General features: G+C 35.6%; 1 protein-coding gene across 1 annotated transcript in view; it reads left to right on the top strand.

The window, feature by feature from the left end:
* OLA1 (Obg like ATPase 1) overlaps positions 1-25488 on the top strand; it is a 98800-nt gene that overhangs the window by 70080 nt on the left and 3232 nt on the right. Inside the window, exons 8-10 of the mRNA XM_027733660.2 lie at positions 20702-20842; positions 21541-21637; positions 23683-23805. Coding sequence (XP_027589461.1) covers positions 20702-20842; positions 21541-21637; positions 23683-23805 — 361 coding nt within the window. The remainder of the gene's footprint in view (positions 1-20701; positions 20843-21540; positions 21638-23682; positions 23806-25488) is intronic.

Here is a 25488-nt window from a genome sequence, read left to right as displayed (position 1 = left end):
TCATGCATTGGCACAGTAGGACATTTCTGAAGCGAAAATGTATTTAAATCCAAATGGCTTTTATTAAAAAAAAAGAGAAAATCTTACACCTAATACATTGAAAACCTGCACCATGTTGTCAATCTAAAACATGTGATGGTACTTCCAGCTTATGTTTTATTTCAGAGGCTCATTAAATCCATACCTGTTTTTTATTTAATAAAACCTTTATGTGCCAGGATACTCAGATTAATGAAGTGTGCATGCAAGTGCATGTGTGTTCAGTTTCCCATAGGATTTTTAAAAATTATTATTATTACTATTATTTAAAAATAACTTTATGGAGGGTAAATGTTTGTCTTTGGCTCCCTCTATCTGCCTGTCTTGTCTTTGTGAACTAATGCTTTTTCATAACTTGATCCATCAGATAGATTGGAATCAGCAGATAAGATGTCTGCAAGTATTTTGTATAGGCATTTGGTAAAATAAGTAAGTAGAAATATGGTCAAGAGGCATGAAGGACTACTAAGGAATTTAGTTCTTAAGCTTGAAAACAAGGTTAATGAATTTATGTTCAGATAGTATCTTGCTGAAGTACATTTCCATTCCAGTCGGAGTCTAATGTCTATACTAGGTTTTCCATAAAGACACAGCTATATGATCAGAGTATATTAAATAGAAACATAGGTTTAGCTGCCTGTCTTGCAGTAGCGTGTGGTGTCTGATAGCCTTTTGTTTCTGATTTCTAGTTGTGTTAGTCCCCTATTGACATAGAAGGTAACTAGATTGTTCTATTAGTGATTTCTGACAAACAGAAATTATTTGATATGCTAAAGCTATTTCTGACAGAAGATAGAAAGTTTTGACAAACATGCATGGCACAGCAAGTGTCCAATTCTAAAGAGCAAAATAAATGCAAACCACCATTATGGGGAACACAAACAGCCTGAAAGCAAGTTATCAGTAAGCAAATAATTGTTGAACTGTTATGAATGGAATAGGATGTTGAAATAGGGCATGATTGGCTGATGTTACATATGTCCTTGATTACCTTCCTTGTGCTTTTATCCTAATAAGTGACATTCTTTGTATTCCCTTGGATGGCTAGACAGTCTGACACTGAAGAAGAATAAATATTGCATGTGGTACACATTAAGCTGTCATCTAGGACAGCATTTATAAAAAGTAACTAGAAAAATTCATAAGAAATTCTGCAGTGCTACAGTTTCCTGGCTCCAGTCATAATTGTCAAAGTTCTTGACACATTCAGGTCTTCTGAAATGATTTCGGTTTACAGCTACTTGGTGTATGAATAATTATTAAGGATTCATTTTTTCTGATGATGCAGACTGTTAACGTTCTCAAAATGATGCATTTTCATTAAAGAGCATGTAGTAATAAAAAAAAAATAAATACAGATGTGGTGTATGTAGCTAGTTCTCTTGCAGAAGTCAGAACTAGAAGATGCATAGGTGTGAAATAGAATTAATTGATAAAATTAAAGAGCTCTCTTTCAAATGCTGTCTTTGAATCTTGGTGAAAAATCCATTAAGAGCCCATGCATTGCTACAATTATTCTAATTTGGAAATAGACCTTTTTGTGTAAAATATCAGCCTTCTGTTTTTCTTCACTGACTTGAAATTAAGACTCAAAAGCAACGTAGCAGGATATCATCATCTCTGCAAGGGCAATGGCAAAAAACCCTTTTGAACTATCTAAGCTGATGAGTTAGTGTTTGAATGGTAATTATTTTAATCTTTAATTTCAAGAAGAGGGAAGTCTAGTAGTTATATTCTTGATACCCTTAAATCTCTGAATTTCTTCTGATGGCTTGTACATTGACCAAGAAATATTCAGTGACTCCTTTGTCTTTCCTTTGTCTGTTAGTCTGTTGACTAAGATAATACCATGATACTTTCTGGAGTTTGACACAAAATTTCACGATAAAGATTTTAAGGGATTCTCACAGTTCTGTCACTGACCATGTCATTGGAACTGTATACTGTATTCGTGGTATAATCTGCTTTTGTTGCGTATAAAAACACAACCTTCTTCCATTTTGTTTAATTCATGTGATTGGGGGATTTTTTATTATTTTACTGAATTCAGAATATCCCATAAGGAAAAAGAAAAAAAAGCCTGTTACCACTTCATCGAGTTACTTGAGGACTAACATAATTTTATAGATGACACTGTGCTTATTCTCATCCCTCTTCCAAGAAGCCTATAACTTAAAAGATCTCATTGTGAGTAGCTTGGAATGGGAAATAGGACCACTGGCTCTCTCATAAATTTGCATTGAATGTTAATTGAAAAGTCTTAAAAGAGGTCTTAGAATTGGGAAAAAAATCTGTATTCATGGGAACAGATAAAGCTGAAACACCTGTTTAGGTTGAAAAAAGTTTTCTCCAAGTATAACACTGCTCAAATGTTACAGGTAACTGTTAACTCTGTGGACCACTACAGAGCACAAAATATTTGCCCAACTGGTAAATTGAACTGTAAGTCCCACTGTGGGAAATTGCTTTGCTGTGCTCCAAACAGCAGTTATCTTAGTAATTGTACCTGAATTCTTTTGTGGCTAATAGATAGTTGATGTCCTTCTTATCATGATAGAATTAGGTTATTGCAATATTTTTAATTGTAAAAAAATTCAGGTAAGCTGTGTTCATGTAGTTTAAGATGGGCTGAGTATGATTTTTAATTGGTGCTCTGAGAGCACAGGGTTTTGAGTTGAGAATGTGCATAACCCTGCATTTCACATTCTAAACCGGCACTCGCAACAAGGAGCTTATCAGAGCAAATTGTCTAGTCCATCCCCTTCCTCACTCAAAACCTAATGACCCTTTATCATCATGGTTTAGATTGCTGGACACAGATGTGAGAAAATACAAGTAATCTACAGGTAACTACAGTAGCTGCACTGATGTTCTCAGAGAACTGACTGCTGGGAAGATAAAAAGCTTCCCACAGAGCCTGTGACTTTCCAGCAGCAAAGCACATCATGAGCTCATACATGAAGTTTTATTTGCTGAAGATTCACAATAAGATGCATTAGGACATTCAGCAGGGTCCCTTCTTAGATGAGCACAAGAATTCAGTGGGGTTGTTAGTTGATGCACTAGTGCATGGCTTCACACTAAAACTAGAAAGTCCAACAATACCAATAATGTTTCTTTCTGAGAACATCACAAAGTACAGCTGTATATGATATTAATGTTAACCTAGTTTGTTCTTGATAGTAAGTGATCTAATGTCATTGGACTTTTTTTCTTGTCATGGAAAGTATTCAGGTGTGAAGCAAATGTTTGTTAGGAAAAGAAACTGCTGGCTGTTGAAATAGTTAACAGTACATTCTAGACAGGAAGGTAGAAATAAAGTCTTATATGAAAAGATGTATGATTAATTACCATTTTTTTTACTCAGCATCTTTTCTTGTAATCATAAAGTAGATCTAAAAATCTTTGTGTTTGGATACTTTGCCAAGGAATGGAAAGGAAATAAAATATTTTTCAGATAAATTTCACATACCTTAAGGTTAATAAGGTAATGATCTGTTTACTATTTTTAAATATTATTTTTGGTAATCCAAGAAGCTACTGTAATACAGTTTTTAGTGATTCAGTAAGGTTGAAATGTATCTATTAAGCCATATGGGAATGATCAATGTGAATCAGTCTGTCTGCACTTTCATTCTTGTCTAAGTAACTTAAGTATTAAGCAAGTTACTTACATAGAAAAAATGAATTTGGATGCTGACGTGCCTTTTTTTTACCCCCTGTTTTTTTAATCATCTGTAAGTATGGGGTTTGTGAGGAGAGAGATAACATGGCATGAGAGGTACAGGTCCTCCAGAAATGATGAACCACAGAGGGTGATATTTAATATTAACAGCAATAAGTTTTACAGCGGTGGTCATTACAGAAAATGGTAATCCTTCAAAAAGCCTAAAACCCAAGCCAAAGAAAACCTCCTTTGGCTTGAACAGCCTCCTTGAACAGCCTCCTGCCACCCAGAAAGAAACAAAATATAAATTCCACAAATAACATCCCCCCTCCTCTGGTAGCATGAACAAGACAAACTTCTGTCTGTTTTTTAATTTAAGTCCTTCCACCCTTTTTGATCACCCTCAAGGCTTCTGTGTTCTGTGGTCGATCCTGGGGAGCTGCTCCATCGACGGTTGCTGCTGTCGGTGGCAAACTTTGAGCAAGAGGGCTGGCTGTAAGGCTGTGCTTCTCAAGCTGAGCCAGTGACCAGAGCAGCGGTCTCCTTAATTTTCTGTTCTATTGTTGATCCTCCATGAGCGAAAACTACAAGACACTCTGAAAACTATTTATTCTTTGCTCTTCATCACTGCCACTTACCTCTCTTCTACTGTTTTCATGCCCATTTTCCAGCTTATGCCAACCTAAAGGGTAATAAGTAGAACTCTTTATTGCAGAGCCTAACAGACATGCTCTAAGAAATTATTTTCAGTGTTTACATATATCTTTTAGTTCACAGTAAAGACATGCAGAAATATTTTCTCATTTTCAATAGTAAATAGGAGCTACAAGAAAAGAGGTATATATTCCCTTGTTCTGTTTTGTCTTTTGATTGAGGAAGACAAAAGAAGTAAAGGGGTATACACACTGTAAGAATGATTCCCCACCCTTTTTTAATCTTTAATTAATTATAATGAAATCCATGTACAAGTTGCAGAAAACATTTGATATATCCTTTTTATTATACATGCCGTGTTTCATATTCTGTAGTGGCTTTAATTCTCAACTACAGTAGACATATGGAAAACCAGAAAAAACGTTGACTGTTACAAAGTTTTGTTTGAGCTTTTTAAACTGAGTGATTAGCAGAAATAATGACCCTGTCAGCCTTAATCACATTAAAATGTGGTTAACATCATTTAATTTTTTCCACTTAATATGCGAAAATTTCCAGTAGATTTGCAGTGAAGGCCATTGAAATTCCATTAGAACAAGAATAAAAATTTCAGGCATCATTTATTCAGAGAGGGAATAAAGGTCTCGTCTGAAAACTGCTGAATCTTTCTATTAGGGAAACTATGAATCATTGCATTGAGAGTACCTTTAGCTTCTATAGTACTGATTCTGGGTTGCTTCTGAATGAATGGGATGCATTTATAGAGTGGTGCTTTTCTGAAAATTGCAACATAGGAAGTTTTTAACAAATTCAGTAAGAGCTTTCTCCATAAAGGATTATTATGTAATATGTTATAACTGCTGTAGTGCTGGAGAAATACTTCTGGTTTAGGCATCTCATCACAGTGAAGTTCCATACTTTGCATTATTTTTGTTAAAACATTAAAAATGTGTCCTCTTTCTGATTGATTCATAATGTATAGTTGGGCTTTCTTTGTGGTAAATAGCAAAACTGAGGACATGCATGACCAGAACTAGAATATTAAATCATATAAAGTCTTTTGTACTCTTGGCGTTTGTTGTTGCACGCTCCACAGGTTTGTATCAGAAGTACAGCATGCAGTAACTACATGAATGCACAACAGAAACTATCAACTACATATTTTTCTGAGAGAAACTTTTCTTCCCAGAAAAGATACAATATTGGTTAGTGTTACCATGTTTCAGTTTGCTCTGTTTAGATTTCCATTTTTTGTTCTTTGCCTGTGTAAGGAGATTTTGTCTGATAAGTGGAGGCACTAGAAGTACAACTGTATGCTCTGTGCTTTTCTAGATTCTGAAAGACTTGTGTTGAATATTTCTTTATAACAGATATTACTGTATATATCTGATAAGATATATCTTTATTGTGTCTCTGCTACTTAAGTAACTATATAATGGATTGGTTTTTTGTCTGGTTGGTTTTGTTTATTAAATTGGTATTTTGTTCCTGAGCCTAGTTCATTTCAGCCTATTAGTATACATTGCATTTGTGCAGAACACAAATTTTAAAATGTTAATATTTGTATGATTTATTTTCTAAAAAAAATATAAGAAAGTGCAGTGGTAGACGTTTTAATGTAGTGCCAAATACTGTGAGATACACAGTAGCTAAGGAATTTTTCTTTGAAATAACTATTGCTAAATTTAAGAATTGACCAGGCCTAACAGGAATTAGGAAGTGCCTCTGATGTACCTCTGTATGTTAAGGCACGAAGGAAACGGAGAAGTAAGTGGGTCCCTGACCAGGACCAGAACTGGTAACCCTGCAAATGAGATAAAAGGAAGTAGGAGTGTGGGAGTGACCCAAGCTAGGGTAGGAGGGAGGACTCAGTTTTGTTGATTGCATTTGGAAACATCTTGCTGAAGAGCTGTTGTACCAAGATGGAAAGCTTTGAAGACTGGAGGATAACACTGGGAAAAGAAAGCACAGTGAGCAACAGAAGGTGAAGAACTGTTGGATGGGAAAGTGGACATATTTTGGGAAGAAGGGATCAGAAGAGACTGTACTCACTAGATTTTATTCCTTACAAAGCATGGCATGAAATTCAGAGGTACAATGTGCTTTTGTTTCTGTGTTCTTAGTAGTGTCTGTGACATCTTACAGTAGAATAGCCTCTAGTCTGTTGAGGGGCAAGTACTCGCTGTAGCTCCATTAGCTCAAAGATAGGTTTGTGTAATGAGTATGTAATGAGTACATTCAGTTTAGAATTTAATGTGTTTATTGGTTGCTTTTTTAGAAATTGGAAATCATGTTTATGGGTGTTCCTTTCCTTTACCGCCAACCTTGTCTTGCTGAATGCAGAGGACAAGCTTACTCTTGAGGGTGCAGTAGGGTCGGATAGAATAGGAGACTCATGATGATGGGATTCACTTTCTCTGGAGCAAAACTTGACAGTGATGTGGAACTTGAGAAGGATAAGGGATGGCTTTATATTAAAGGCATTTTACATGCCTGGAGAATTGCTGATGGAGGACTGGATTTTACTTCTGTCTCTTTTAGATCTCTGTGATGCCAAGTAGGAAAATTTCATTTTAAATATTTACACATTTTAAAGTTAATATTCTTAATTTTCTTCATTTAACCAATTAGGATAAAGAAGTCCAGTGTTCTCATTAGTGCTATTTTAAAAATTGTACCTTGCCCAAATTTTGATATGACTTAGTGCCAACTATGACACAAGTAATGCAGCCACCTCTTCTGCCTCACCTGTGCTCTCCTCATGAGTGGTACTGGTAACTATATATGGTATAATGGGCTACTTTTGACTTGAATTACATTTTATTTTGGAAGAACAGAACTCATGAAGTCTAGTTGTCCAAGAGTTTGAGTCTTGTTTCCTTACCACAAATAAATTAGTGATCCCTAATTTATACTCCTTCTTTAAAAAGCAGTGATATGAGGCACTGAACAGCAGGTAGCATCGTATTCTGTGGCTTGGGAGGACTTTTTACATAGTGATCAGTCTGACAGCCCTATTGCTGCTGGTCAGCTGGCTAACACTAGCCGAGTCGAGTATGTGGTGGTTGAGTTCTTTGTGCCTTCTCCCCAGTGGAGGTATTGGGTTTTACTTATGAAATTGAGACCTTTGTCCCCCTTTTGCATTTCTGCATAGCCTTTAAGTACTTCTGAATTCACAAAGTGTAGTGCTTCCATGTAACTATACGGTAATCCCTAAATTACTGTAATCCCTCCTCTGCATTCAGCACAGAACCAGTTATTGTTGGTAACTACACAGTATAATGACTTTCATAAATTAATTAAGGTGGTAGGGTTTTTTTGGTTGTTTTTGGTTTGGGTTTTTTTTTTTTTTAACAGTAGCTGATTGTTTTGCACTTTGTATTGGGAGACTGCTCACAGAACCTTGCTGCTGCCTAGGGTTGAAAATGTTCAGCTAATTTCCAGTCTCTTTTTCCATGTCTGGCTTATTTCATTGGTGGTTCGGGCAGCTTTGTCCTGTAGACTAAATAGTATCTTATCTAATTGGTGTTTACTTCCAGTACTTATTTAAAGCTGACATTAATAATTTCTTTTTTCTCTCTGTCATATACATGAGGTTCCCATTCCTCTGATAATCTTAGACCTGTTCTGAATTTAACTGATCACAACTGCATGTAGTACTCCACGTGCTTTCATGAATACCTTATGTACAGATGTAAAGCATCCTGTTAAACAAAGGGAAGCATTTCCAGTAGGATCTGTAGATTACATTTACCTTTTTCCTGTTGCATTGTGATGGCTTAGAGTTGCTCTGGAGAACACTAACCCCTCATGATCCCCCTTCTGTCCCTTCCAATTGATGATGATAACTTTCCTTGAGGAAAATGTCTCCTGCTTCTATACTGAACATAAATTTTGCATGCAACTAATGTTTGTATCAAGGTCATTAATGTATTTAAACAAGATCAGTCCTAAGTTTGTTCCTTGTGAAGCTTGATTAGCGAAAGCCTAAAACACCAATTTGTTCTCCTTTTAACATATCCAGTGCATTACTTGGTCCACGGTCTGTACAAATCCACTTTCCCCTCTTCTCCAGTTGAATGAGTAATTTCACACACAGCACACTATCAAATATTTTATAGATGTATTTTCTCCTGCATAGAAAATCATATGTCATATCAATGAGAGAATAAATTTATCAGGACATGGTTTATTTTTTCCTTTAAACCAAATTACTTGGGTTTACCCAAGGTTATTTTCTGTCATCATTTCTTCTTTCATGGTGTCATTGCTCAACCAAACTAAGACTGAAATTACATTGTATATGTTGGTTAAGTGACTCTTTGGTGGAGAAATGGATAGACTATCATGTCCCAGAATAACTGCCCACTTTGATATTTTAGTATTTTTCCTTTGGCTAGGTTTGCTTTTAACCATTTATTACTTACTAGGGCCTGTTGAGCAGGTCTTTTACAAACTTAGATTCTATGCTACTTCTAAAACAGAAGAAAACATTTGAGCATTAAAATAGGAACGGTGCTTTTCATTGGTTACTGAAACATTTCTCACAGCTTATGTCCTAGAAGAGTGTGTAGGTGGTTGCCTCAAGCAAATAAACAGTGTTTCTAATGATAAGAAAACATCTGGATGCAAGTTGAATAATTTCACAATGTCACTAATGCTTTGGATGTATGTATTATTTTAGTCTTCAACTGCATAATTGGGTGAAGTGTTTTCAACTGTTTTGGATAGAAAGGATGAATATACAGAAAGTAGAAATTATTTTATAGAGGCTGTTAGAAGTCTAGATTTTTTTTTACTTGGGAAATGATTGATGTTTTAAATTTTTAATGACTGTGCATTTATGTCATAGTTTTTTCCTTTCCAGTGTAACTGTAGATCACATTCCTTATAGTATATCCCATGCATATTTGAACTACTTTTAAAAAGTGAAATGATGTGATGTTTAGCTACAGAGAAATGTCAAAAACAATGCATTTATATGATATGAAAGATTTGCAAGCGCAAGCTAGCAATTGATAGCAATATTATAATTAGCTCTTTATACAGCCTGTTTTTTATTCATGAACATTTTCATTTATGTTGACAACTATCATGTATGCCACCACACATGGAGCCTTTTCTTTACTCAGGAGACTGAACATGAATTAGTATGTTTTTGGGCTAATGTTCTGACTTTCTATTGAAAAATGGTTTCTAGGCCGAGTCATAAAAATAAAAGTAGCTTGCTTTTTAGGTTTGGCTTTTTGATCCTATTGTTAATGCTAGTGTTTGTAAGGGTAAAGCCTACCATTGTGCTGTAACTTCAAGGTGGAACTTCTTTTTATTCAAATTATTTTTATATTGTTGAAATTGCTAGGGGCATTGAATGTTTTCTAATTCCATAACTGATGTGAAAATGAAAGGTTAACTAATAGTTTTCTAATAAATCAAATTTTAGTTTTGTGCTTGCAAATAAAAATGTTTTAGGCACACCCACCCACAGAACAGGAGTATTTATTTCTGACAGAAATTTACTTTGTCATTCCATTTTCAGCCTTAAAAATCTGCGTCTAACAGATCCTTTAGTCTGTCAGATAAATGGGGCGTGACACTGATCCAGATACTTATTCCTGCTTCTGAAAAAAATCAAAGTTAGTGTTCCCCTAGGACAAGTATGTTTTAGTAGATTATTCAGACAGTGTTATTTTTTTTTTTCATTTCACCATAGTTTAGACAGGTAAACAGACTGTGTCTGTGAACATTTTTGTGACAGCTTTTCAAATTAGTGAAGTGCATTTCATACAAGGCATCTCTGCACACTAAGAAAATCCCAAACTCATTTAGCATTTTGCTTGGACACGGACATGTTCATATGACAGTATAGTATATGCTATTGTATTTATTAGACAGTATTTTGGGGAAATATATTAGCAGGAGGTGAGGCTGAGGCACACCACATAATTTTATGTGTCTTAGGCACTTAAGGTGAGGGTTAGTTTCTAAAGTAGCCTATGGAAAAGGGAGAGGAAAGATGCTTTAAGAAGAAAGTGAGAAATGGAGCCCTAATTTAAGTACTTTGAATTGCCCTCAGAAAAGCCTCCTGCTTCATTAACTAAATAGGGAGCAGAGCGAGATTAGGTGTCTAAATCAGGTGTCTGAAATAAAGCCTTGTATTCTTTGAGTTGCTGTAGTTTGAATATTAACCATTCAACTCAACTCTTTTGTTGTTATACTGAGAGCTTAGATGATGTTCTTTGTCTGGATAGATACCAGTTAATTTCTCATTTATTGAGTAGCATATTCCAGCCTAGTGGCAAGTTCAATCTTTTTTCACCAAAAATCCCACAACTTAGCCCAGTGTACACCAGCTTCTATGATTCTTTTTACTAGTCTCGTTAAAATTGTTTCTTAAAACATAGAATTGTAAAATTGTAGTATTGTGTCATGACAAAATGTTAGTAGTTGGTAATGGCCCAAGGGGGCAGAAGGAATAAGCAGGGTTTATTACTTTAATTCAAACATTCTTATTGTAGTAAATTTGACTCTTGCAATTTTAATACTTACATAATTTTTAGCAACTGATAGAGGAAGGAAGAGAACATTCATGTGAATTCTGTGGTCTAGAGAGGCTCTGCAATTAAGATCACACAGGCTAATTCTGGAGAAGTGAGGAAGACTTTTCCCTCTATTATTTGTGAGAAGGAGAGGATATTTCAGTAAGAGAACTAGAGGGGAATATTCTTATCCAGTTTATTTAGGTTTCATTAAATTGCTGTGTGCCATCAACACAAGCCAAAACTAACAATGTTGTAGTCTGCATTTGTGTTACTCATTGCAGAATTTTTAATTAATGCTGGTGAAATACATTCCCAATTGGTCTTTATAGGGTCTTATTTCAAGTATTGTTTGTATATATTTATTTCATTACATGGAAGTTTTATATAGATAGTTTTGTTTGTCTGGGAGTATGGCTTTGTATTTTGGTTGCATGCACGCAGTGCATAAAAGAATTAAAGAATATAAATTTAAAATGGTGTTGTCCATCATGTATTTCATGTAAAGTTTATCTTGTTAAGGCATCACCTGTTTTGTTTTTTTAATCAAATATTCTATTTATAAATGGCTTATAATTTTTTGAGTTTATATATTTGAGACTTTGCTATAACTGTTGGTATGAATTGTCCTACTTTGTACAGGACACTTAAGAATACAGTTTTCCATGTGACATAAAGAAGTCCTTTCAAGAGACAAAAGTTATGAAAGTATCAGGCCATGGGATGAATATGGAATAGGAGTTCTTTCTACTAATTTGTAGCAGTATCTCAGTCATCATTTTGCACATAAGTCTTGTGACTGAGATTTGCCTCTTCTTGCTATAATTTATGAATGATCATTTGTTAAATTATATTGTTATAGTTTTCAAGAAAACCTTTCTAAACTATGCATTTTATAAATGATAGCAGAAGGAACAACGAGATGTGACTTCAAAAGGCATCTTTCCAGTCCAAGGTACACGTGCTGCAAGTAGAGCCTGTTCTGCCCATAACTAGGAAATGTAACGTGCACCATTTGTTGCAGTTTGTATTGTTATGCAGGTTCATCAGTAGTTCAGTCTTGACTGTGCTTGATCCTTGCTGACAACAACAGCTAGCTGTCTCTTTAGTTAAGACAGAATCTGTGTTTGCAATTGGCAGACCAAGGAGAACTAGGGACTCTAAGCCTGTCACATACCAGCAAGGTGGTACAGTGGCAGTGTAGTAGCATTTTCCTTACTGTTTAAATCATAATTAATTTTGATCACTTTAGTGAGGATCATAATTTGGATAGAGATATTACTGCAGTCCTGAAAATTAGATCAGAAACTAATGTTTTGAAAGTGGATTTTAAGATCTATATTCTTCCTGAATGATGCTTCTTACGAATGTTTAATATAGGGTTACCTTGACTGCCCTTTTGTTAGATGGAATTATATAAGCTGTATAATGCACTGAAAAAGCTTTTCTTACTGGGAGCTCTATATATATAGATCAGCAGAAAAAATTCATTCTGGATTATTTTACCTCTTTGTCTTTCTACCATCTTGATATTTTTTAATTCAAACTGTTTGTAGGTCATGAACTTTATTTTTCTGTTACGCATACTTTATTTCTCCTAGTTATAAAAATATTTTGTCCGTTAAGTACTGCCTGTCCTTGATTTACAGGTAATATTATATTCTCTGGCATTATTTCTTTCACAGTTCCCACATCTAACAAACTGGAAAAGTTTCATGTCAGTTAAGCCAAATCTTTATGTGAAATACATTCAAAAACTAGTCAGTAGTATAAAGCTGTAAGTGACAGGTTGTGTCCTTACATGTTTTTAGCATACCATTAAACAGACAGTGTCTCTAGGTAGTTTTCTACACCAGGTAAAATGAGAACTGTATATTAATACCATCTCATGTTAGTTCGTTAACAGAATTATATCTTGAGGGCATGAAGTGCTTTGATATGAATTTTCAGAATATTGCCTTGATTTTTTTTCTTCCCGTCAACTAATACTTTCTGCCTGAAAGAATCCATTTGTAAGTGATCTCATATGGGATAATTTTACTCAGGAGTCATGCCATTTACGAGCATTCTCCAATAACAAACAACAAAATTTCTGATTGAACTTGGCTCCATGGCATCACTCTTTTTTTGGGGGGTAGGCCAATTTAGACACCCCGTCCTTAACAGGCCTCACCTGTTCCTACACCACCCTTCAGTTATATTGGCACAGACAGTTGATAGGGTGTGTGGGAAAGTGAACTGGTCCATCTTAAAAGACAAGGGCGGGAGAGGGGGGATATGAAAGAATTTAATTCTCCCTCCAAACCTGCTTTTCTGCTGGGTTATTTTTGTTGGTGAACAGTTTGAGTATGCAGAGAGTGCTGGTAAGGTCCCTGCTCTGTGTGCAGCTGGTAGCAGAAAATCAAGAGTAACATCTGGATGGATAAGGAATGGGATGAGAAGCTCATGTCCACATTATGAAAATGTTTCTTTAGAATCTGGGATACAACATGAACTAAAATAGGTGCAATACTAGTCACCCCATCTAACAAATGATTTTGCAGAATTATAGGGGATTTAAGATAATGGCCATAATAGAGATCAAGGCCCTGGAAGAACTTGCTTTGACGCACATGAGGCAGAGAACCTGGGATTACTTACATTTCAAAGGAGAATGTTAAGGAAAGTTATAAACCCATCTATAATAAATGTCAAATGACAGTGTTGATCAGGAACTTCTATGATTTTTTTTTTTGATACAGTATAAGTTGAAATTACAATGAAGTTAAAAAATGTGGAATCCAAATCTAGTAGAATGAAATACTTTATATATATCCATTTTGTCATAAGGTTCCTGAGATCATGGGGTGTGTTACAAGTCCCCAAAAATGTTGCAGTAAAAATTTTAAAGACTATTCCATGGCATGTTTCAAGGCTCAAGTCAATCTGTGTTGGGAGATACGACATCTAACATGTGAGACGGGTTCTCCACGTTGGTCTCTCGTAAAGTCCGTCTGAGTGCAGTGACTACTGGGGGGATATGGACATTGAACTGTAGACAGGTATCAAGGAACTTAAAGTGTTTAGGATAAATGCAGTGCTGAGTCCCTGAAGCTCTTTTCCTGAGGGGCTGAGAGGACACTCCTGGCCAGGGAGCAGCCCAGTAGTACGGTGAGTGTGTGGAGGCAGTGTGTTTGTTCTCAACTGTTACTAGAAAGTGGGGGCTGGGAAAGGGCTTTTGAAATCAAAGGATTACTGTGTTCCATCTGGCCAGCTGGGAACAGGGAATAAAAAAATAAATTCCTAAGTGTCACTTATGATTTGAAACGTGGTTGCCAAGGTCTGTAACAGGTACTCCCAAACCTCCTGTAGATTTGTGATTTTCGTAAAAAGGAAACTGTCATGGTGAGGAAGAAGGTACCTTTTTGTTCCTTAATGTTTTCCTGTTTAGTCATCTTTTCTCATTATGTAGTGCAAGAAGAAAGGGATACCCTAAGAGAGGCAGGTATCAATAAAGAGTTACAGCATGGTACTCTGATACAGCAGAGTGAGTACTGTGTCACTTTTACCATTCCATTCTTTGTTATTTATAGAAATTTGGCACGAAAGGTTACTGAACCTGTGCATGTTTCTGATTTATGTATGAATACATACACATATTCACCTATACATATGTACAGCACTGAGAACAGTGGGACCTGATCTTTGTGGATTCTGTGCATGCTCACAGAATAGAAGGGAAGGACATCACCTAGGAGCTGTGTCATGCAATACGGATGCTTAGGTAGATTAGATTTTCCTCTCCCATCCCACCAAATCATCTAATGTAATTCTCTTAAGGCAACCCAGTAGTCTTCATGAATTCATGTTGTCTGTTTATGACTTGTCTAAATTGTCATGTGACTAATATTTTGTTTGTGATAAATTTAATGATCTTGCATGTAGTGAAAAAATATACTTTACTACATATTGGGATTTTTATTAAGCCTTTTAAAGGTTTCGATGCCTTACAACATTCTCATAAACAAGATAGGAAATATTTGAACAAGATGGGAACTACTGGAAGTTGAGTGTGCAAGACTGGTTGGAAGATAATACATAGAGCATAGTTATCAGCGATACACTTTCCAAACAAATAATATCTCATTATGAGTGCTGCAGAAGTGGCTGCTGGTTGAATACTGTTAGGTATTTCCATTAATGAGCTGGATTGTGAGCATTCTTGTTAAATTTGTAGATGACCCCCAAACTAGGAGATGTCCGTGTATGTATGGAACAAAATGATAATTTAGGAGCATATCAAGAAATAGAAGAAATCATTAGGAAAAAAGCAGCTACGGTGCAATTCCTGAGAAAGATTTTATGCAGGAATAATCAACTATGCAAACATAGTATTAAGAATAGCTAGCCAAGCAGGGTCACTCAGTAAGTTATAAACTGAGCGTGAGATAGTGTTGCAGTGCTGTCACAAAAAAGCAAATGCTAGACTGGGTTTAATAAACAGGAGAATCGCCTGAAAAGTTGAGTTAATCCTCTAGTATTTTTAGTGCTTGTAAGACATTATTATTGAGAGCTCTGAGGAGTGCATTAGGTAATGTATGCTTCCAGAAACTTTTAGACCAATTGGAGCGATTCCAGAAAAAAGGTTCAAAGTTAGAAGTAGTATGTGGTTTACAAGGAAAGCTCAAAATAAAAAAGACCTCAAGTTTTAAGAAAAAATAGGGAGTGTGTATTCTCAGTTCATAGCCTACAGGCTCAGTTTAACTAATGCATTTAAATTGAAATAAAGGTGGCTTAGGCTACACATATGGAAAACTTTTGCAAGCACTAAACAGACTGAGTTTGGAAGGTTTTAAAAATCAGAATTGCTCAGAACTGCCAACAAAAAGAGCCTGTTGGAATTTCTAGGTCTTCTTGTTCTCACTCCTATCTGTGAATCTTTTTTTGAGTCTTTTGTATATTTTGATAATTTAGTTTGATCTTACCTACATTTGTTTCTTTCCTTCTTGTGCTGCCTGATGTTTTCTTTTTCCTTGCCATGCTCTTCTGTTTCTGTCATTTTCCACTCAGTTCAGGTACAGAACAGAAAAACAATTGTTTCTCTTCCATGAGTTAGATGGGGTTTTTTTTGGTCTTGCTTGTACAAAAGCATACTGTCACAAATCACCTTTCTTCTCAGGGGTCAGTTTTTCAGATCATCTTGTCTTGCAGGTGTCCACCGAGCTTAAGCTTTCTCTGCAGCTTCTCTCTTCCATCACTACTTCAGATTTCTATCTGAACTCTGTCTCTGTTCCCAGCTGGATCTCTCATGTGAAATTCTCTCAAATATTGATTTGTAGTTAATGTACATTCTGCAACTTTTGTACCTTTTTATTTTGGTTGGCTGCAGGTTTTGGTTTCTTCTCCCTCAGCAAGCATCACAATTTTAAAGCAAAGACATCCCCTTCTGTACATCTCCCCTTTGCGGTGTTCTTTGTTTATTGGCCTTCTCAATGAGTGCCATCATTTTTAAACCTTTCTCCAAAGTCTTCTGCATTCTGATTTACTATCAGGAGTTAACTCTGGTAGTTGTCCTGATCCTTCTGCTCTTGAAGTCGCTGGCACCTTTTGTGTAATAGATATGCTGATATGCTTCTGATACTCCTTACCAAATAACAGTAACAGTGTTAGGTGGAAGGGAGCATCTGAATTCCTCTTTGCTGTTTTTCCTTGTCAGGATTTTGAGTGCTGCCTTCACTTACAAGCTGATAAAGTATGTTTTTTGCGCTTGCCTTGGTTTTGTTCTTGTGTCAGATTTTACACAGTGGTACATATGATTTTCTTTTTGCCATCACAGAATGAATGGATGTCTTGCTGTCTCTTGGGTCTGTATTTTCTTTTCAGAAAGGATATTTTGTCCATTTTGTGGCGAATAGAATCAGATTTCAATTCAGGAACCCTCAGTAGTTGCTGTTGGCACACTCCTCCTCTCTGCATGGGAGGGAAGAACCAAGCCACCTCAGTAGGGAAAGGCTGTTGGATGTCAGAGTTCCCTTGCTATTATTATTGAGTAGTACTAGAATAAGCTTTCTTCTTTCTGATTTATGTTGTATAATCAGAATTTAGTTGTAACTCCACTAATAATGACATTTTTAGAAACTTAATTGGGACAGAAGGTATTTTAAATTGCTTTTCATGTGTACACTGTTTTCACAGTTTTCAGTTTACTTTGTGAAGAAGGGTTTTCATCTCGAGTAGTTACTTGTTTCTTAAAGTAGTTTCAGCTGTTAATCATGGTCATTGGTGCTGCCAGCTCTACGGTTGGGCAGTTTTGTTTGGTTTTTTCTTTTTTACTTTTCATTTTTTAGTGTGTGGTGTTTTTGTCTAAAGTGTCAAAAGTCTTTTCTCTAAGCCTAAAATCCAATACCCTTCATCATTCATTTTCAAGTATAGCATGAAATAATGGAGAGATACTCCAGGATTTGCTTATCTTAACAAAGGCCCAAATAAGTCTACTAATGCTGTCCTTTTACAGACATACATCATTTCCTTGGAAAAATTATGTGCTCAAGTAAAACAGACTTTGACATTAATTGTTACCATTTGTTAAGACCATTTTGTTCTGTTTAGCGCACTTAGTTATCCCTAATAGGAAAGCAAATTTGCACTATTATTTTATTGATTATTAGTCAAGCCTTTCGCTTTGGGGAAAATGTAATTTTGAAATATATCAATATTTATGTTTGAGTGTTTACATTTTTGTTTTATTTATTTTTATCACCTTTAAGGGAATTCCCTGGTACTTTTTGGTAATTCCTGTGACATTGAAAGTCACAAAAGTGAAAGACTCTGGCAGAGAATCTGTCTGTACAGAGTGGGATGCAGTACCTTATTCTTTTAGTGAGGCTGTAGCAGGTCTGATGTCAGTCACTTCAGAGACCTTTAGACCTCAGTGCTCATTTATTGCTAAAATGTACCAGCTCTGCTCCTGCATTATGAAGATCATCTGTCAACACTTTGAGATATTCTCCTTTGTTATTAAGCTTGTGATGCTCTACACTGTCAGGTTTTTTGCCAATTATAGTTAAGGTACAATGGTGTATTCACTGGATCAAAGTCTCACACTGGCGGTAGAGGAATGATTTGTAAGTCTTTATTCATCTGAATCGTACAATAGAATACCTGAGGAATGCAAATAATCCCTCTAAGGACTCAATAGAAAAGCTGTTAAAATGACAGTCTAAGACTATTATTATTCTGAATTGGTGTTTTAGCCAAAGTAATTATTTCTTATCTTGTTGTTCCACAATAGTTCTTAGTTTATTAGTTATGATGACCATATTTACCAAACAGAATTTGAATCCAATTTTTGACATTACTTTCATGCTCATTTCACTTTTTCAAGTTTGCATGTTTCATTCTGTCTTTCACTTAGCACATTATTGAATTAGTCTAGAGACGAATGTTAGATACTTCCTTAAAGAAATCTCTAAAGGATGTATGCACAAATGTTGAAGTACACTTATGAATATTAGATTCATTTTGAGATGTATTTTCTGTATAAAGTTGGCATTTATAAGCTCAGAACTTTGATACCCTGTTTGTTAGCCAAAATAAATTAGTTAACTACAAATGTTGGTTTTAGAAGTGCTGTTAAATGTTACATTCAGAAACACACCTTAAGTGTGATTTTCAATTCAGATGTTTCTGAAAGCAGTAGTGTTTAAATATCAGTCCTGGATACCAGACTATATTTTCATTGGGTAACTGGAGGAAAAAAAAGATTAGTATAATGAGGATTGAAAAACACTGATGGGTATTTACATAAGTAAATGATAGAAGACCAGCCTTATATAACAAACGTGTGAAAACTGTTGAGTGAACTTCTATATTCTTTGTCCCATCTAAAACCCTACTCAGTGGGCCATGCACTTAATCTCATAATAGCTCTGATCCCCTGCTATTTTCTTTGACAAATGTGTGTTGATGAACTTGTGGTTCAGTTCATTTTTTTCTGAAGTGACATTTGCATTGATTATTTAAAGGTTTGCAGGCCACAGTTGCAAAGCACTTTAGTATAATAGCAGTTAAAACCTTAGTCTAAATCTTGCAGATTAGCAGGACTAAGAAAAAGAACTCAGCAAGCATAAAGCCCTGTGCTGTATCGTGGGTGCTTCAGGTCTGAAACATCTCTGGCACCCAAAGCACCGTTTTGTAATTTGGTTATTTGTGTACAGGAAGTATTCCCATGCCTCCTGTGTTTGCTTACCGAGCATACAGAGTTGTCATTCTTACTATTCACATCTGTTCAGAAATAGTGCCCTGTTAATAACTCTTTACAGGTAGTTTATAAATGTCTCCCTTAAATTTAAAATAAATAGTACTTGAAGTCATGAATGTGTTGCCTGCGTTTAGAGGTTTTTTAAATACCAGCTATTGCTGTGAAGTTTTCACTGAATCATAGAATATTCTGAGTTGGAAAGGACCCACAAGGATTATTGAGTCCAACTCCTGGCCCTGCACAGGACATCCCAAGGATCACACCTTGAGAGTATCATCCAAATGTTTCTTGAACTCTGTCAGGCTTGGTGCTGTGACCACTTCCCTGGGGAGCCTATTCCAGTGCCCAGCCACCCTCTGGGTGAAGAAACTTTTTCTAATATCCAACCTAATCCTCCCCTCACTCAGCTTCAGATCCTGTCACTGGTCACCACAGAGAAGAGATCAGTGCCTGCCCCTCATCCCCTCGCGAGGAAATTGTAACTGCAATGAGATCTCCCCTCAGTCCCCTCTTCTCCAGGCTGAACAGACCAAGTGCCCTCAGCCACTCCTCATATGGCTTCCCCTCAAGGCCCTTCATCACCTTTGTTGTCCTCCTTTGGATGCTTTCTAATAGCTTAATATCTTTCCTATACTGTGGTGCCCAAAACTGCCACAATATTCAGGTGAGGCCGCCCCAGTGCAGAGCAGAGCAGGACAATCCCTCCCTTGACTGGCTGGTGATGCTGGGCCTGATGCCCCTCAGGACATGGTTGGCCCTCCTGGCTGCCAGGAGGCTGCCAGTTTTGCTTAACTCTAATAGGATATTGAACATTGAAAAACTACCAACTGTAGCTCTAAATTTGTTGTTTAATTCAACTTAAAAAAAGGATGAACACCAAACGACTATGGATGTTGCCAGTTATTGAAGATGAAGAGAAAGAGGAAATTTTATTGTTTATTTAAAAATAATCATAGTGTAATATCCAGAAGCTTTGTCCTGGGTCAACAGTAGAAAGAAGGGAAAAACTAGTAGAAACACAGCCCTGTATTCATCAGCTGTGGCATATTCCAAGATCAATAGCCAGAAAAAGCAGGGCGTGACTTGCTATATAGGAGTTTATGGTGTTCTTTTCTATCTGTTAATATCAGCTGCCCCAGCTACTGAGATGCCTTTTTATTTTATTAAAAAGAAAAGAAAAACTCAGGAAAAACTGAAGGCCTTCAGTTTTACCATATTTGATAAATATCACTCTTGGAAGTACATTTTTCTCTCAGAAAGTTTTATTCATACATTTCAGATTGCAAGTATTTAACCTCTACCAAACACCTAGTTATTGTCCCAAATTATGCCTATTTCTGATAGATTAAATGCCAAACAGAAACCAAGAAACAGTGAAATGTTAATGGAGTACACCTGAAGCAATTGCTGCCTGTTAATGCCTTGACCTTGGAAAGCAATACACAAAAAGATGGCATCATAAATCCGTGCAATTCTTATGAATATGTATGTGCTACTTGATAATAATGAATGTGGTACAGCCATGCATGCACTACAAGATAATGTTGTGCCCTTTGTTGTCTACAGGTTGATAAAAATTAAAGAGTGGGTGGACAAGCACGACCCGGGTGCTTTGGTCATTCCTTTTAGTGGGGCCTTGGAACTCAAGTTGCAAGATATGAGTGCTGAGGAGAAACAGAAGTATCTGGAAGAGAACATGACACAAAGGTTAATTAGCATTCATTTTCCCTACACTTTATTATCAACTATTTCCTTGCAGTAATTTAATTGCTTGCGCTGATAGAATAATAAATGACAGAGTAATTACCATTATAAAGAGAGAATCTTCTCCTTTCTTTACCATGAGACAGAGTGAAAAGATTTATTTTAAATTAAGTTTTTAACTGTCATCTGTCATCTCTGTACAGTGTTTTAATTATAACATAGGTATTAGTTATGTATATTTTTGAGAAGGAATGATCACCAAAACTGTTTCGTCATCCATGGGGAATGAGGATGGTGGAGAAAATTTTGCCATAATTTTCTGAAGAACTGTAATAAATTGTTTCAATATTGAATTTCAGTCAAACAGATATGCTTTCATGACCTGGAGTCCTGAAAATTGCATGAGACCAAAAGTGCTGCCTGATAGAGTGATTTAAATTTATCCCATGTTTCTGTAGTCTGCCAAATAAACAAATCAAAATACTATATTTATGATTCTGCAGTAAAAGAAGTGGTTCTTCTGAAGAGAGTTCAAAGTAAAAGGCTACTGCAATTATTGCTATGCTTAAAAAGTAGACCTGGTATCTTCAAAATATGTGATATCTTTCCACGTAAATTGATTACTTGGCGCATTTAGCTGTTTTATGTGTATATGCTGAATGAATTGGATTCTTTCTTTTTTTTCTTTTTTTTTTTTTCAGTGCTTTAGCAAAGATCATTAAGGCTGGATATGCAGCACTCCAACTAGAATACTTTTTCACTGCAGGCCCAGATGAAGTGCGTGCATGGACCATCAGGGTAAGATTCATACTTATTCATCAGCTATATCCAGTTCCACACTATTGAATTCAGATTGATATCACTGACTTTGAAGTTTGTCATGGTGGCGGTTAGCTAGTCATTACAGATGAGGTTTTTGTCCAGGATAACTTTAATTATTTGTGAGCTGCTGAACAGTGAAAGTGGAGCTGCATTGATTGAGGCAGGTAACAATTGATTCTGCCTATTACATAGTCTGAATTTCTTCATCCTGTAGAATCTGTCTACCCTCCTCCTGTGGTCAGAGATAAGACGTACCAGTATTGTGCTTGCTTAATCTGTGTGACTGGGTTTGTCTGCAGTGAAATTGATGTTGCTTTTCATTTTGTATTCACTAAGTTTGTTTGGGTTGCGGATGGTTCATTCCTCCTTTGCTTTGCTCGGATTACATTTTCAGCAATAAAAGCAATATAACGTCATTATATTCCTCATGGATACACAGTTGGGCTCAAAAACCTAAAATCAGTATACAGTAATTCAGGTCTTTTACTGACTTTACTATTTAGACCTAGTTTATTTTGGTAGTTTTATATGTTTATCTGGGAACTTATTTAATGCTGAAAATGATATTATGTATTTTAAATATTGATGTAGGATGATTATAGCCATAGAGATCAACTAATTTATTCCCAGAGGACAGTAAGAGCTGAGCTGTAGTGGTTTGCCTTTGAATGTAAATATGTTATAATATAAAGATCAATATTGAAAAATATTTTGAAATGCATGTAGCTACAAACTCTTAAAAATTACAGTAATGTCAACTTTTGGAGATGCAGCTCTGTCTTTGAGCTTTTATTGTTTGCATCAGTGTATTTAGTGCTGTGCAATGAATTTCAGTGCTGTATTTAATTTCATTCAATGGAATTAATTTGTTTTCATTAATCAACATAATTTCCTGTAAATTTATATTTTTAATAGTACTACTACAGATGTTTGTGTATGTGTTTTAGCACGTTAAACTTATTTTCTTATAAGTGTGTTTATTTTTTTTAGTTTTCTCCTCTCATCTTCTTTTACATGATAACTGCTAGCTAAAGTCCCTGAAATAGCTGCCAAAATAATATAAAAGCAGAAGTTTTGTTTTTCTAAAACCTGCTGTAGTTTTTAAAAGCACATTGTGAAACTCCACTGTTTTCAGTAGGAGAAATGCTTGCTCTTTATTAGAAAATTTGAAAGCTGGTTTATCTTAAGACTGATTGTAAGTATCTTTGATTTAATGTGCAAAGATATTTAGTCAGGTAAGCATCAGTGAGTAGCCATATTAACCCAATACATCTTTTATTGTAAAAACTGTGCTTTACAGTGTCAGACTCCTTAGCACTTTAACATGCTTTATTAAGCAGCCTTTAGGTCACCATTATTTCTCAAATTTCTCTCCATGGTTGTATGTGCACAGAATGTATGTCCTTGTAATTTGAAGCATGCAGTTATAATGCATTCTCTACTGCATAAACTTAAATTATCTTATAGTTGCTTGTGATTTTTTATTTTTTAGTGATTCAGATGTTGATGTTTTTGTAAGAATACTTAGTTTGTTCTATATCAAACTTAATAAAATTATTCTGAAATAAAAATAAGGTAATGTATAAGGCTTGAGATCCATAAATCATTTCTCAGTGCAAATTTGGTTCGCCAGTGAATGTTATCATTTAGTTGAAATTATCTGGATGTAAGTAAAAGTCCTGAGTAATTCAGATTTTAAAGTTGTTTAAAAATCTTTCAGTGTGGAAAGCTAGAGATCGAAGTGAATCTCACAATAAAACACAATCAAAATCAATACTGCTGTTGATACCTATTAGGAAAAACAAAGCTGCTGCTCTTTAATATCGGTTGGTTTATCTGTGACGAAGGTGTCTGTCTGTGTGTCCCAGTATTGAGGATCACCCAGCTGTATGCCTGACATTTTAGCTGATACGAAACAAAGTTTCAGCAGATCTTGAAAGCATATAAAAAAGGAGAAACCTCTTTCCTGCAATCAATCTTCTTAAATACAATTAATTTTCTTCTGGTCTCTCCTTTGACAGAAAGGGACGAAGGCTCCTCAGGCAGCAGGGAAGATTCACACAGATTTTGAAAAGGGATTCATTATGGCTGAAGTAATGAAATATGAAGATTTTAAAGAAGGAGGTTCAGAGGCTGCTGTCAAGGTGAGCTCCCCATCCTTTTCTACTCCCTTCCTGCCTATGTGCCATTTTTCCATTTCAACTCTGTTTTTCACTGGAAAGAAGTTTTTAATGCTGAGCAAATCTTCACAGTCACCTCTAGCAATAGACAAAAATCTATTTTCATCTTTTACTTAAGAAAGAGTTCAAATGCACCAACTTACTGGACAGGAATGCAACTCTTTTAGTATCCAAGATACGACAGTGTATGGACTGAATATCAGCACAAGACCAAGTGCTATACTAGTGTGTTAGGTTTTTTCTCTCTTTTTACATGTTACTGTTCAGAATTGAATAAGCTTTAAATTTAGCTTGTTTTTGGAAAATCAGATTTTCAAGATGAGAGAGCAGACTTTTTAATCACTTCTGAAAGGAAAATCAAGAAATGCAGAAAATCTGTTTCTTCTAATAGTGTGTCATCTTGTTTTGAGTTTGGAATAAAGATTTTTACAAATGTCAGATGCAAATGATTAAGAAAATATTATATTATAAAAATATACCCCTTTTTTCAGTATTAATGGGTTCCACTTCTAGGCTCTGCTAAGCATAATTAGGATCTTAAAATTTACCATTTCAGTGTTTAATTCAATTGGCCTTTGATGTCTTACTCAAAAATGCCATGCCTTACTTTGATCGTTCAGAGTGACAGTAATAGTGAGTCCACAAAATACGGTAGGTAAATTTTCCTGGCTACTGTCTGCTGAAGAGACAGTGAAGATATTTAATGAAAAACTTTTTTTCTTGAGCTCACGGTTCTTTGTGGTTACACTTGTATTGAGAAGAGTTTTATCTGCTTTCTCAACACTAGAGGGCAGAGACTGCTTGGGTGCCCAAACTTGTGCCCTTTTAGAGCTGACAAATTATATCTGATTTGAAGTTATTAAGTATGAAATTAACTTGTACATGGCAAATAAATGTTATAAGAGAAGCTGTTCTTCTCTGTGTTGCTAATGCATTATATCCACCTTCTTTAAGCAGAGAAACTTCCCTGTATTTCCTACACATTTGATTTCTCGTTTGGCATTTTTGACATTTTCTTAAGGTTTGTATTTTAGAAAATTGCAATTACAAAGCACATTAGTTTGATTTACTCAGTCTCAGTATTTGAAGGTTCCTACACACTATAATGTGTTAAAGAATTTAAAAGGTTCAGCTTTATTGTTTGCTATTTGATAGCTTGAAAGGTATGCAAAACTATGATTTCGAATTCAGCCTATTCTCAGTGGTATCACTAAGGAAGATCATACTGAGCAGCGGGACTTTAATAGGTTTGTTTGAACCCCAGGAAGTGAGGGGAAAAAAATCCCGTATAATTGGTTCGTTGAGACATGTGAACTGCTTTATGAAAAGGGAAGTAGAGTTGTAGCTGTAAAGTGAAACCACAGCTATAAATAAATCTAATATTCTGCAGTCAGAAACCACTTTACGTAACTGATTCAAATTTTGCCAGCAACAGTTTTTGATGCTCGAATATGAATGTTTTCCCCGAGAAGCTGCATCAGTTAACACCTATTAAATTAATCAGTATTTTGCTTGTATATTTTTACTTGCTTTTCACAATGTGAGATTCTAAAAATCAAACTTCCATGCTGAAATTACATTTAATTATTAAATTTTTATTGTTACAAAGTATCTGTACAACAAGCATATTTGCATTTGTTACTTAGT

This window comes from Pipra filicauda, unplaced genomic scaffold (assembly GCF_003945595.2).
Source record: "Pipra filicauda isolate LSUMZ 115617 unplaced genomic scaffold, ASM394559v2 scaffold5_size6683894_pilon, whole genome shotgun sequence".
NCBI classification, from domain to species: domain Eukaryota; kingdom Metazoa; phylum Chordata; class Aves; order Passeriformes; family Pipridae; genus Pipra; species Pipra filicauda.
This window is presented reverse-complemented; position numbering and strand designations above follow the sequence as displayed.